The sequence below is a fragment of the Saccopteryx bilineata genome, chromosome 2, assembly GCF_036850765.1.
Source record: "Saccopteryx bilineata isolate mSacBil1 chromosome 2, mSacBil1_pri_phased_curated, whole genome shotgun sequence".
Lineage (NCBI taxonomy): Eukaryota > Metazoa > Chordata > Mammalia > Chiroptera > Emballonuridae > Saccopteryx > Saccopteryx bilineata.
Genome location: NC_089491.1, coordinates 338,857,847 through 338,870,593, shown reverse-complemented (window position 1 = coordinate 338,870,593; position 12,747 = coordinate 338,857,847). Strand labels below are relative to the sequence as shown.

The 12,747-nt window shown below is 40.6% G+C and overlaps 1 protein-coding gene across 2 annotated transcripts in view; it reads right to left on the bottom strand.

The window, feature by feature from the left end:
• The window catches only part of NUP205 (nucleoporin 205), a 78,597-nt gene that overhangs the window by 20,049 nt on the left and 45,801 nt on the right, over positions 1–12,747 (bottom strand). For both annotated transcript variants that reach the window (XM_066262361.1, XM_066262362.1), the window contains exons 24-34: positions 10,820–10,969; positions 10,167–10,238; positions 9,681–9,838; positions 9,133–9,213; positions 8,128–8,319; positions 7,352–7,619; positions 7,159–7,257; positions 4,845–4,993; positions 3,405–3,596; positions 2,063–2,184; positions 124–262 (exon numbers count right to left, since the gene is read on the bottom strand). In XM_066262361.1, coding sequence (XP_066118458.1) covers positions 124–262; positions 2,063–2,184; positions 3,405–3,596; positions 4,845–4,993; positions 7,159–7,257; positions 7,352–7,619; positions 8,128–8,319; positions 9,133–9,213; positions 9,681–9,838; positions 10,167–10,238; positions 10,820–10,969 — 1,622 coding nt within the window. The remainder of the gene's footprint in view (positions 1–123; positions 263–2,062; positions 2,185–3,404; positions 3,597–4,844; positions 4,994–7,158; positions 7,258–7,351; positions 7,620–8,127; positions 8,320–9,132; positions 9,214–9,680; positions 9,839–10,166; positions 10,239–10,819; positions 10,970–12,747) is intronic.

Below are 12,747 nucleotides of genomic sequence, written 5' to 3'. Positions count from 1 at the left end.
ATGCCTGGGGGTGCCACAGACAGGGGGTCACAGTAAACTCACTTCCGTTCCTAGTCTAGGTTTCCTGCACGTGTGACTTGAGGGTGTGGCACACGACGATGTCTACGCGAAGGTTCCTCTTACCTGCCCTGCCGCCTGCAGGTGCTGAGCCATGCTGGACGTGAGGATGACCTGGCACAGGCGGAGAACTGGGAGGAGGATCTGGCGGTACCGGTCCACCGGTGTCGGGATGAACATTGGAGGGTCCCTCATGACAAACATGCTTCATTCATCCACCGAACAGGGAGAGAGCAACAAAGCGAGGGTTAAGGTACACACCATCGCCCCTGACCATTTGCCATGCCGATTACGGCATGAGGCTACTAATTAGTACTCTGTACACCACGGGGACAGTGGAGCCGAAGGCCGTGCTCAAAGTTTGAAAAATCTCAGCAAGAAAACCGGCATAATTTGAAAAGACAATGCTTGAAATTTCCTAAACATACTTATTCTATTCGACATGCTCCCTTGGGCCACAGAGATTACAAGTAAGAAACAGACAAAAACCAGTTCTTCCCCAAATGTCCCTCTCCTGTACCCAAAGCCAAAAAATAAATCTGCATTTGGAGTCCAAAAAACAAGATTTTAAAAAGTTAAAATGAGATTGCAAAAGTCACTTATTTTAAGATTAAGTCTGGGAACATATTAATAAAACTATTACTTATTGTAAATGTTTACATTTAAACATTTAGACTAAAGAAAACGGTTGCCTGCTAAAGAGAAGGAAATAGAAGCAGAATATAAAACAAAAGGAAATAAAATACGAGAAAGGCTTTTTTGCACAGACAAGAGCCAGGATCTGAGCAATGTAATTAACTCAATCCTCTTCATGTAAGGTGAAAATACTTCTAATAAGCAATATTAAAAAAAAGTTTTGGCCCTGGCCAGGTGGCTCCGCAGACAAAGCGTCCTCCCAGCACACAGAGGTTGCAGACTCAATTCCCGGTCAGGGCACATACGAGAAGCAACCAATGAGTGCAGGCTAAATGGAACAATGAAGTGGAACAACGAGTTGATGCTTCTCTCTCTCTGTCTCTTTCAAATCAATGGGAATTTTTTTTTTTTTACTTTTTGGAGGTATAATAGTTCTATAGTTAATCCTGAAAAACTCAAATATTCAATTTGACAGTGAATCTTTTGAAGAAAATTAGAAAAGTAGACCTAATTGTTATAGGCTGGTAGGAGGGCCGGCTGCTTGCCTAACGCTGTTGCAGCCATGTAGAGAAAACGGAAAAATAAAACCCATATTCAGACTGAACTGGGAAATCTGCTAAGAAGTTTGAAACTTAAAATAACTTGACCTAAAGCTTTCAAGTTAGCAAGCAGCTGGTAAAATGTTAAACTGAGAAAAACATAAAATGCTGTTCTAGTCAGCAGAAAGAGGAAATCCATAAGAAGATGGAATTTCATTAGGATACTTTAAAACAGTGGTTCCCAACCTTTTTTGGGCCACGGACGGGTTTAATGTCAGAAAATATTTTCACGGACCAGCCTTTAGGGTGGGACGGATAATGTATCACGTGACCAAGACAAGCGTCAAGAGGGAGTCTTAGACGATATAACAGAGGGAATCTGGTCATTTTTTAAAAATAAAACATCATTCAGACTTAAATATAAATGAAACAGAAATAATGTAAGTTATTTATTCTTTCTCTGCAGACAGGTACCAAATGGTCCACTGCTTTAAAAGACCACTATAACTGAAAACATGTATTCCTATTGAACAAAACAATCAGGTTGGGATGAAAAATATTTATTAACAAATACTCCCCCATTTCCCTCTCACATTACTGCTCTAAAATGGGAAGCTTTTGGGTCTCTACCCACTTTTAACCTTATCAGTAACTTCCATTTGTTAGCGAATGGCTGGGACATATGACTCCCCCCCAAAAAAGTCATCAAGATAAAAGAGTACTGGCACAGACAGGTTTATAAACCAGTAACAAAATTATGTTGAAATTTCCTTCTTTCATGAAGAAGCCTTCGGGGGGAACTTAACAAAACAATCTATATGGGCACTTACCCATGCGGGTCCATTTCTGGGCGCATGTCATAGACTTGGCACTGGGCCAGCCTCACAATCACCCCAGACCGTAGCAGTTCTAACGCACCCTGCTGTATCTTAGCCACTCTTGTGAGGAACGCCTAAGAAGTCACAAAAGGAAACCGTCACCACAGAAACCATATCCAAGGGCCTCAGATAGAAATGAGACTCTCTCATGGCATATCGCGGACCCTGATCCCTCACTGAGGAGAAATGCTGAGCAGGGGATGAAGGGGTTACATTACACCACCTTTCCCATAGGATTTTTTTTTTTAGGATTAACTGGCATAGCATATCTGAAATGCAGCATACAGTGTTTTGCATGAGTTAATTATCCAAATAATCAGCAGGTTCTGTTACCAACGTGGGCTCAGGGGAGGCAGGAAAGCTGTCTGTCTCCTTCACAGCTGTATCCTCTAGCGCCATGCCCGACATATAATATTTATTAAATATTTGTTAAATAAATGAATGAAGGAGGGGGAAAAGTTAATAAACGATCGAAGACGCTAGTGCTTCTATGATTGTGACACTGTGATATGTTTAAGCAGGAGGAACCAGAGAAAAAAGATCTGGAGTACAAGAAATGATGAATTCTACACTGGACTGGAAAGACTGTGTTTCAGGACTGCAATGCTCAGAGGCAACTCCGTGCCAGGATTCTGTTGCGGAAGGACAGCTTTGCCCCCTGTCCTCCTCAAAGAGCACACAGTATCACATGATTCGCCACCACCAGCACCCTGAGCATGCAGCAGTCCCATCATCCAACTAACCCCCTAGACCAGGAGTAGTCAACCTTTTTATACCTACCGCCCGCTTTTTTATCTCTGTTAGTAAAATTTTCTAACCACCCACTGGTTCCACAGTGATGGTGATTTATAAAGTAGGAAAGTAACTTTACTTTATAAAATTTATAAAGCAGAGTTACAGCAAGTTAAAAGCATATAATAATAATTACTTACCAAGTACTTTATGTCGGATTTTCGCTAAGTTTAGCAGAATAAATCTTTATAAAACAACTTACTATAGTTAAACCTATCTTTTTATTTATACTTTGGTTGCTCCGCTACCGCCCACCATGAAAGCTGGAACGCCCACTAGTAGGCAGGTTGACTACCACTGCCCTAGATCATTCCAACTCACCTTTGCAAGCTTGGAAGACAAGCTTTAGAAATAAAAGGCTATTTTAAAGCCCAGGTCCCCATATTTAAAACTTAGAATGATTACAGCTTATATAATAGAAACATTCCAAATGCTCTTTACTATATTTTTCACCCCAAGAATTGAATGGTGGATCAAACCTCAAATGAATATAAAGCCTTACCATTTTGGATTCGTAGGTATAAAGGGCTTTTAATAGCGGGGGCTGTGGCGTGAGCAAGCTCTGCAGCGTCTGGTCATCCTCCACCAGGCTGTCCACCAGCACCTTCAAGTAACCACTGTTGGACAGGTACAGAAGCCACTGCTGCTGCTTGTCCACTGAGACGAGCCGGTCCAGCAGAGCCAGCGCCAGCATCTGAGGACAATCAGAGTGCAAGACATGCAGGTGACTACACGCCCAAGGACAGAAACGGCCTTCATCTGGAAATATCACATCTTTTCTCACAAGAAGAATCACTGCTTGCGATAAAACTTTCTTTTGTTTCTTCTTTTTTTTGAGAAATTGAAAATTATATATCCAAAATCTTGATTGATTAATAAAAGAAAAAACTTCAGGATAAAGTTTTATTTCTGAAACAAAACCTAATACATTAAAATAATGGCATTAAATATATTTCAGCAGAATCTAATCATTATTTAGTGAGGCAAAAATTCTTTAAAAAAGCCTTTTATTTCTAAAGCTAAAATTTGACACATTCATTATAAAAAACATAGGAAAGTACATAGACCATATATAGACTGATAAACTGTCTGATAAACACAGTTAATTCATTTTGTTCTACATCCTCCCTTTTTCCCATGTATACGAACACATTTTTTTAAACATAATTCAGAATTAGCCCTGTCCAGTTGGCTCAGTGGTAGAGTGTCAGCCTGGCGTGTGGAAATCCTGGGTTTGATTCCTGATCAGGGCACAAAGGAGATGTGGCCATCTGCTTTTTTCCCCCTCCCTATCCCCTCTCTCTCTCTCTCTTTCTCTCTCTTTTTTCCCCTCCCACAGTTATGGTTTGATTGGTTCAAGCACATCCGCCTCAGGCGCTGAGGATGGCTCTATGGCACCTCCGCCTCAGGCACTAAAAATAGCTCAGTTGCTAGCATGGCCCTGGATGGGCAAAGAGCATTGGCCCCAGATGGGGTTGCCAGGTGGGTCTTAGTCCGAACACATGTTGGAGTCTGTCACTTTATCTCCCCTTCTTTCACTTAAATTTAAAAAAAGAAAATATAATTCAAAATTTACTGCAGTTTATATTTTACCCCATTTCTTAAAATCCTGTTTCCCACGGATTCCAAAAACCTGGTTCACATGCTCTGTAATTTTCCACTAGCAGGAAGTCACCTGCGGTACCATTTCTAGCAGTGTCAGGGCAACCGCAAGATCAGTGAAAAGATCGCTCTGAGGAAAAATTCTGAACTAATGGAGATTCTAAATAAAATTTTAAAAAACAGGACTAAACAAAATAAAAATTCCAAATTATAGCAAATTAAGCATAATTCACTAAAATACACTACAGAAAATAATTTTCAGTATGTATGATACACTTGAAAAGTGGAATCAGTTTACGCCTTCATAAGTCAAAATACTGATTCAATGTTAATACTGTACCCTTCCAATCTCATGGCCATCACAAGCGTCTCGACAGACCACTTCCATGAGGGCGGCGCCGTAGCTCTCAATGATGGCGATGTTTTCCCTCTGTAACTTACTAAACACGTCTTCAGGGGCTGTCAACCTTTCCCACATTGTTTTTTTGGCTAAAACGGTGACAACAGAAAAATTTTAAGCACTCCAAAAAGCAATTTGGTCACTGAATCATTACATTCATGCAAACATGCTGGTAGGTATTATCTATCAAATTATAGTCAGAGAAAATTACCTAATTTGAAAATTACAAATATGACAGTGTGAGGTGTTATGGTCAAGAGAAACAAATAGATGAATGTTATTACTGAATTCTAATTCTTAGCTCTGTCAAACAATTCACTCAGTCTCTAAGTCAGACAGCTTTGACACAAAACAGAGAAAACAGTGGGTGCCCACCACCTAGTACATATGGTTATGTTAAAGTAAGAGTGGTATGGAAAAAAAGTGTATAAACATTAAAATTCAGTTTTGCTTTAAAACAAAACAAAAAGTAGGTATAGTGTCTGCTAAAAAAGTATTTGGTCAATAAAAACTTATTAAATTTAATACATCTCTAATTAGAAACTTAAAAACACTATTACCTAGGCAGTGGTTGGCAAATTCCTTAGTCAACAGGGCCAAATATCAACAGTACAACGGTTGAAATTTCTTTTGAGAGCCAAATTTTTTAAACTTAAACTATATAAGTAGGTACATTCCTTATCGAGGTAGCGCCCACACGTGGTATTTTGTGGAAGAGCCACACTCAATGGGCAAAGAGCCACATGTGGCTCACGAGCCACTGTTTGCCGAGCACTGACCTAGGGGGTAAAAGTACTTCATTAGTTAAAATAAGTCAAAATAAGCAGTGATTATGGCTAAGAAAAAACTAATTAAGTGATGAAATTACTCTAAAAATAGATCATTTGAAAAATAAAACAAAGAATTTTCAAGTCACACTACCAAATCTTGATAAGGATTTATAAAAATCATGATGTATAGTGCCACCTAGTGGTTAAGTGGTGATTTTTCCAATTCAACTAAATAACAATGTTAAAAATTTTAGATGTGTTGGGGAAAGGAGTGGGATCCCCATTGCTACCTCTTTAAAAACAACTCCTATCTATTTATAAAGCTTCTCTGAACTATTATTTTTAATGAACTTAAAATATTGTGTATCAAGTGGGTAGGGTATTTCTTTAAACACATCATTTGGCTATTATTACCTATTAAGAAAGGTATTATGTAAAAATATATAGCCTGTAAAAAATTATAAGAGATAATCTGAGTCTTATACACAGAGAATCTATGTGCAAAATAACAAATACTCAGAAAATAGAAAAAAGTAAAATACTCATAAGGGTTCTTGGAAGAACACAGAAGTCCACTATCAGAAGGTGCTTATACAAGTTCCTACAAACCTGAAAAACTAGCATAGAGGATTGGACACTGACTGGCCAGCTGAACTATCAAAATATTTTTCATATCTGAAGACCAAAGAATCTGGCTTATTACTATTAATTACAAATATTAACTACATTTTAGAAAGCAGCATTTATGCATACTTTCTGAACAAGAAACTCCACTTCTTGGACTCTGTCCAAGAAAAACCTCCCATTAGTACAAAAAGACATATACATATTATTGATGAGCATGTCAATGGTAGAGGTAGTCAAAAGGCTCTATTAAAAGAAAAATGTGCATACTCTTGTCATAGAAATTCCAACGTGAGGTCTTCTTGAAAAATACATGGGCTTATTAAAAGAATATTTGACACAACATTTTTTGATATAAAAGTAAAAAATAATTCAAATGCCTACAAATAAAGCAAACTGAAAATAATGTTGCTTCCATGCTTTGAAAAACAGCCATTTAAAATATTTGCTCAAATAAGTGCTGGGATGCACCACAGAGGAAGGAAGGACGACACACACAATGTGGCACTGGTGTGCAATGGACCAGGACAAGAGGGCGTGTTATAAAAACACAAGCTAAGGTCGTGTTTGAGCGTGTTTCCATAGTACTTGTGTACTGCCTTCGTAACTTTGGAACACTAAACATTCTTCCTCTACTTTAGAGTACATGCTTTAATAATTCCATAAAGACTTCTTTATTACAGCTCTGCTTACACCAGCGGTTCTCAACCTGTGGGTCGCGACCCCTGTGTTTTGGTCGTTCGACCCCCGCCAGGGTCGCGACCCACAGGTTGAGAACCGCTGGCTTAGACAAAGATAAAAAGTTCTTTAAAATCTAACCGATCTCTAAAACCAGAAAATGATCAGAGATCAAACTCTACCAGCTTCCAGGGTGTCCGGCTCATCCGGTCTCTGGGCGATCTGCAGGTAATAGAGCAGAGAGCCATACAGGTGCGTCCTCACGCGCTGGAACCCGCCACCTCGGGAATCACAGTCAAGTAAAAACCTTTTTCCAAACTCAAGGTAAAACAGATACAAAAGCTGTAATTTATAGAAAATTTAGATGAAAAAGACCTGTCTTCAGAATGAAGTCTAAGAGTTTCTTCAGTATGATGTGTAGTGAAGAATCTCCGATGGAAGTAAAGTCCACCAGGGGGTTGTCTGCCAGGGAAGGGGCGGGGAAAGGACTCTCAAGCATGAAAGCGTAATGCGCCTCCCCGGGCCCCAGGGCGAGTGGCTGCTTCTGCTCTGTGCGCACGGCCTGGCTCAGGTGGGCCGTCAGGGTGAACACGGCGCCGGCTACCACGGGCATCAGCTCCTGCGCGGCCTCGTCATCCAGGATCTCAAAGCAGAAGACAGATCAGAGTGAGGCTCCAGCCTTCTACTCCACTCATGGACAGATTTTGTATATGCCTAGTTTTTCGGCTACCATAAGAATATAAGAATAAAAGTGAACTGTTCAAAGAAAATAAAACCTAATAGAGAGAGAGAGAAATGTAATATGATGCTAGGTAACGTGTTCTTAACCAAAAGGGATTCCTATCAGAATTTCCTAGGAGGTCTTTAATAGCAAATCACATAAATGGCCTCATCGCTAGAGTGGCCCCTTCCATAGGTCTGGGGTGAATTTCTGTCTATATGGATTTTTTTAAAAACTCCCTAAGTCATTTCGATACATACGTGGTTGAGAGCGACCACTGTGTAGAACTAATACCTTTCTCAAAGCAAGTCTCAACATTGGCATTGTGCAGCTTGACTTACTCCTACTCTAAAATGGAAAAAAAGGAGACTGGCAAACTACGTATATAAATATCTGTTCAGCAGAACAAATAATTTAGGAAGTATGTCACCTTATCGTGCACATCTTGTAAAATATCACGGATAATCAGCTGCCGGTCCTCCGTCCGAATGAGGTCCTGCGGACACGCCGTCAGGATGATCTCCACCAGCTGCCGCCAGGACTCCAGCACGTGCCGTTTCGCATGAAGACACTGCAGCAGCTTGTTTCTTCCCACCACGTACTGCAGGATAGTGCTGATTTCCTGCCGCCAGACAGGTCCAACGACAAGGTTAACATGAGGCGAATAAAGTCCTTTACCCACAGCCGACAGGTTCTTATAGTTTCACTGCCAGTTACTGTGAAAGCATTTATAGTATATTTTGGAAACCTTCCATACATATGCCAGTCAGCAGAGAACTTTCCATGTTACACTGGTGGCCAGTGCTATGAAAAGTAATATATATGTCTGGTGTGTGTGTGTGTGTGTGTGTGTGTGAGAGAGAGAGAGAGAGAGAGAGAGAGAGAGAGAGAGAGAGAGAGAGGCGAGAGCAAAGGTAGTATGGGTAAAACTCGGTTTTTTAGCCCCATCTTCTTCCTCCTTGCAGCTCTCTACTCATACTAACTCTGGGCACAGGAGTTGCCTAACACCCAAGTTCAACAATACGTTTCCATCTTTTGTTTCTTTGCCTCTCGCTCTGGCCTGGCCAGCTGTGTTTCCACGTATGTGGTTCTTCCCTCCTGACCTCTTACCCACACTCCCTACTTTTGATGACAAATGACTCCTTCCTCCCTCACTGACAGGGAGCAGGTGGCATCTAACACACACTAGGGCAGGCTGCTGATCCTTAACTAGCCAGGCAGAAAAAATGTTATTCATTCTGGCACCCAGACCTTAGCTTCAGTTTAGTTGGTAACAGTTTTAAAGTCAAAAATCAAAGATTCCATTCAAGTTTCATTTTTAAGTAATTTATTCATTAATGAACTACAAGTCAATTTATTGCATTATTTCCCGCTGGCAATTTAAGTGGTTAAAGTAGATCTAAGGCGAAAACTAACACAGACATGACAGGCTTACCTCCATGAGCAGCGGTCTCTGTCCTATGGCCGCCATACCCTGAAGGGCGTTCACTTCAGCTACAAGAACCCTATGAAGAAGCTACATCAGTGGGTCAAGAGAGAAAAATAAGACCATTTCAGACACGGCTAGAGCATTAACCCCTAGTAATTGCTATGCACTTCCCTAGAGGAAAGTGTCAGATACCTTCAGATATACTCTGTCTACTATCTAATCAACATTCGAGAATGGTCACCAGAGCCTCTGGGGCAGGTAAGTTAGTGCAAATGCCCTGGTTATCTTCTTCCTACAGTGAGGCCACTACCATTTACCTGGCAGAAAGTACGTAACACGGTGAAAACCACTCCATTGTTACAGCTAGGCAGCGTAACTAAGAGAGAGGTGACGAGGAACCCTTTAAACAGGTAAAGTGAGTGTGGTCTATTCAGCTTGATTCCCCGATAAACCAGTATCTCTATTAGAGAACAACCACTGAATGTTTGTACTTTTGTCTGATAACTCATAGGCTCAACCACTTGATACCGCACATACTTGAAAGCTGTCCTTACCTTGACGTTGCAGACCGTCTGTCCCCGTAAATTTTTGTGTTCACAGTTAGCAATCACCTGTTCGATCTGGACCCGATCAAAGAAATCCAACTGCAAAGGCTCAGGGATCTCCTGACTGAAGTCAATTGAGTCAAGAATACTTAAAATTTTTCTACGTACTGGAAAAAACAAAAAGTAGTTCAATTTTACTGGGGACACAGAGAAGAGCAAACCACTGTACTCGAATCAAAGACAGTGGGTGCTATATTCAGAGAGGGCATTAGTCTAGAAACTGTAATCTCAAAATAAATTTCATCTTATTTCTAATACATCTACTTGCAAAAATATTTTTTCTCACCACATCATCCTAGTTACATCTTTTTTTGGATGACAGGTAGCTTATCTATACCAGTTAAGAATTAGAAGATACAGGCATGATAATTATCTCTTGAACTTTTATGTCATTTTATATCCATCTATACATTTATCATGAACTCAGGGCTCTACCTTTGGTAGCAGTATCAAAGTGAAGGAACCCAGAGATAGACCTGTTCTCATCTTCCATTCCTCCTTCACCATCTGTGGGAGCAGCAGCAATAATCACAGATCAGGAAAAGAACATACTTGTAAGATTTATTTGAAAATAACAAACGTAAAGTAGTTTATTTCTAGGCCGTTGCTTCTAGGTCAAAGAGCCCTGTGCAAACAGATCATTAAAATGCAAAGACGATGAGGGCTTACGAACGGCATTCCTCTAATTCTTTCTGTCCTTATGGGATCCACTTCACAACTGAAAAGAGCATAATCAGAACTCCAAAAGAGGCAGGACCCAATCATGCCCAAGAGATGATTAGAAAAGCTTCTGCTTAATTTGCATATATAATATACAGTAAAATATCTTGGGTCATGCTGGCTTTGTGTGACAAACTCCACTAAATATCTTTGTATATGAATACAGCAAAGTGTGGATGTTTCAAACAATAATAAAGTGACAATTATGGGATGATTTTTAATTTGTGTTTTAAGGAAAAAATTCTAAGGGCACAAGAAAGCACTTGTTTGGCCTGTCATCACACACTAAGCACAGGATTCGGCTCTCTGCTGGCACCCACCCAGCTGTCCAGTGGCCCAGTGACAGATGCCAACATTCCCGTGCCCACCTGAGTATGGCTTCACAGGCATGTCATCCAGCAGCAGGTGCAGGAGCCTCTGGGTATGTGACCTCTGACGGTTCAGAGACGTGACCCTCAGCTCTATGGAGGCGGTCTTCATCAGCCACGACATCTGGTTCAACATCGATATTTCATATTCTGGAAGTGAAACACCTAAGGTTAGTTCCCCAAAACAATAACACAAGATCGGAACAGACCTAAATTCTGTAATTCATCAGATGTACTCTCAAGTAACATAGTTAATAATTTAGGAAACTTGGCAATATAATTTATCACTTTGTAAAGTTAAAATAAAAAGATGCCAAAGGAGAAAAAATAAGGCAATGTCCGTCTATATAAGACGAGCTAAAGCAAATGCAGAACAAGAGACTCAAGTTTCCATTACCAGGATAATTTCACACAGAACTACAGGATTCTAGTCTGTCACATTTTCACATTATACAGAGCATAATATTTTTTTAAATTCTCAAATATCATATAAGAAGTTAAAAATACTTAAAAACTATCACAGTTTGATTTTTATTTCACAAAACAAATACATTTTAAAACTTAAATATTAATTCGAACTGTGTAACTTTATGACAGCTCTCAAGATAACCGAGGGCATTTGGTTAGACATCTCATTAGGGATGGGTCTGCTGCTGCAGCAGCCATGGCGTGCACTGCCCTACGGCGTGGGGCTCAACACGGTCCACGACATGACCAGGAACGTGAGCAGGCCGAGGCACAAGTGCCGCTGAGGCACCTCACCAAGCACACCAAGTCCACGCGGGGCGTGACTGGGGGGTGGTGTGTGGCTTCACCCTTTATGAGCAGAGGGCCATGGAGCAGCTCAAGGTCTACAGGGACAAGTGGGCCCTCAAGTTCATCAAGAAAAGGGTGGGGTCTGACCTGTGGTGGCGCAGTAGATAAAACATAGACCTGGAATGCTGAGGTCACTGGTTCAAAACCCCAGGCTAGCCCAGTCAAGGCACATATGAGATGCAACTACTATAAGGTGATGCTTCCCACTCCTCCCCACTCCTTTCTCTCTTTTTCCTCTCTCTAAAATCAATAAATAAAATCTTAAGAAAGAAAAGGGTGTGATACAAACCACACCAAGACGAAGAGAGGAACTGGGCAACACCGTGGTGGCCAGGAGAAAGCGGCTGGCAGGAAGGGCTGAGCCCCTCCCCTCTGTGCATATTAAAACTTTTTCAAATGAATCAACCATATAGTTAAGGTCAGAAATCACTTATGTAAGTTTTTGAATCCAATAACATGTTAATATACCTAGCTTTGAAGTCCTCAATTGTGACAGTATAAATATAAAACATCAAATATTACTATTATTACTACAACTATATATGGTAATAACAATAATGGGCGCCTGACCAGGCGGTGGCGCAGCAGATAGAGCATTGGACTGGGATGCAGAGGACCCAGGTTCAAGACCCTGAGGTTGCCAGCTTGAGTGTGGGCTCAACTGGTTTGAGCAAAACTCACCAACTGGAACCCAAGGTCACTGGCTTGAGCAAGGGGTTACTAGGTCTGCTGTAGCCCCATGGTCAAGGCACATATGAGAAAGCAATCAATGAACAACTAAGGTGTTGTAATGAAAAACTAATGATTGATGCTTCTCATCTCTCTCTATCCCTGTCTGTCTGTCCCTATCTATCCCTCTCTCTGTCTCTGTAAAAAAACAAACAAAATAATGGACAACGCTAAATCAATTTTTTAAAAACAGATATCATAACAGGCAATATTAACTTTTCTTTCCAATTAGACATAAAAGAGTTTCTAAAAAGCTTCTAATATAAACAACTCTTGGGACTAAAAATAAGATATACTTATAAAAATAAAGTGAAAAAATTTTGCCATTGGCTAATTCCCCAGGGTCTCTCATACCATCACTCCAAGTAAATCAGCTGATGATC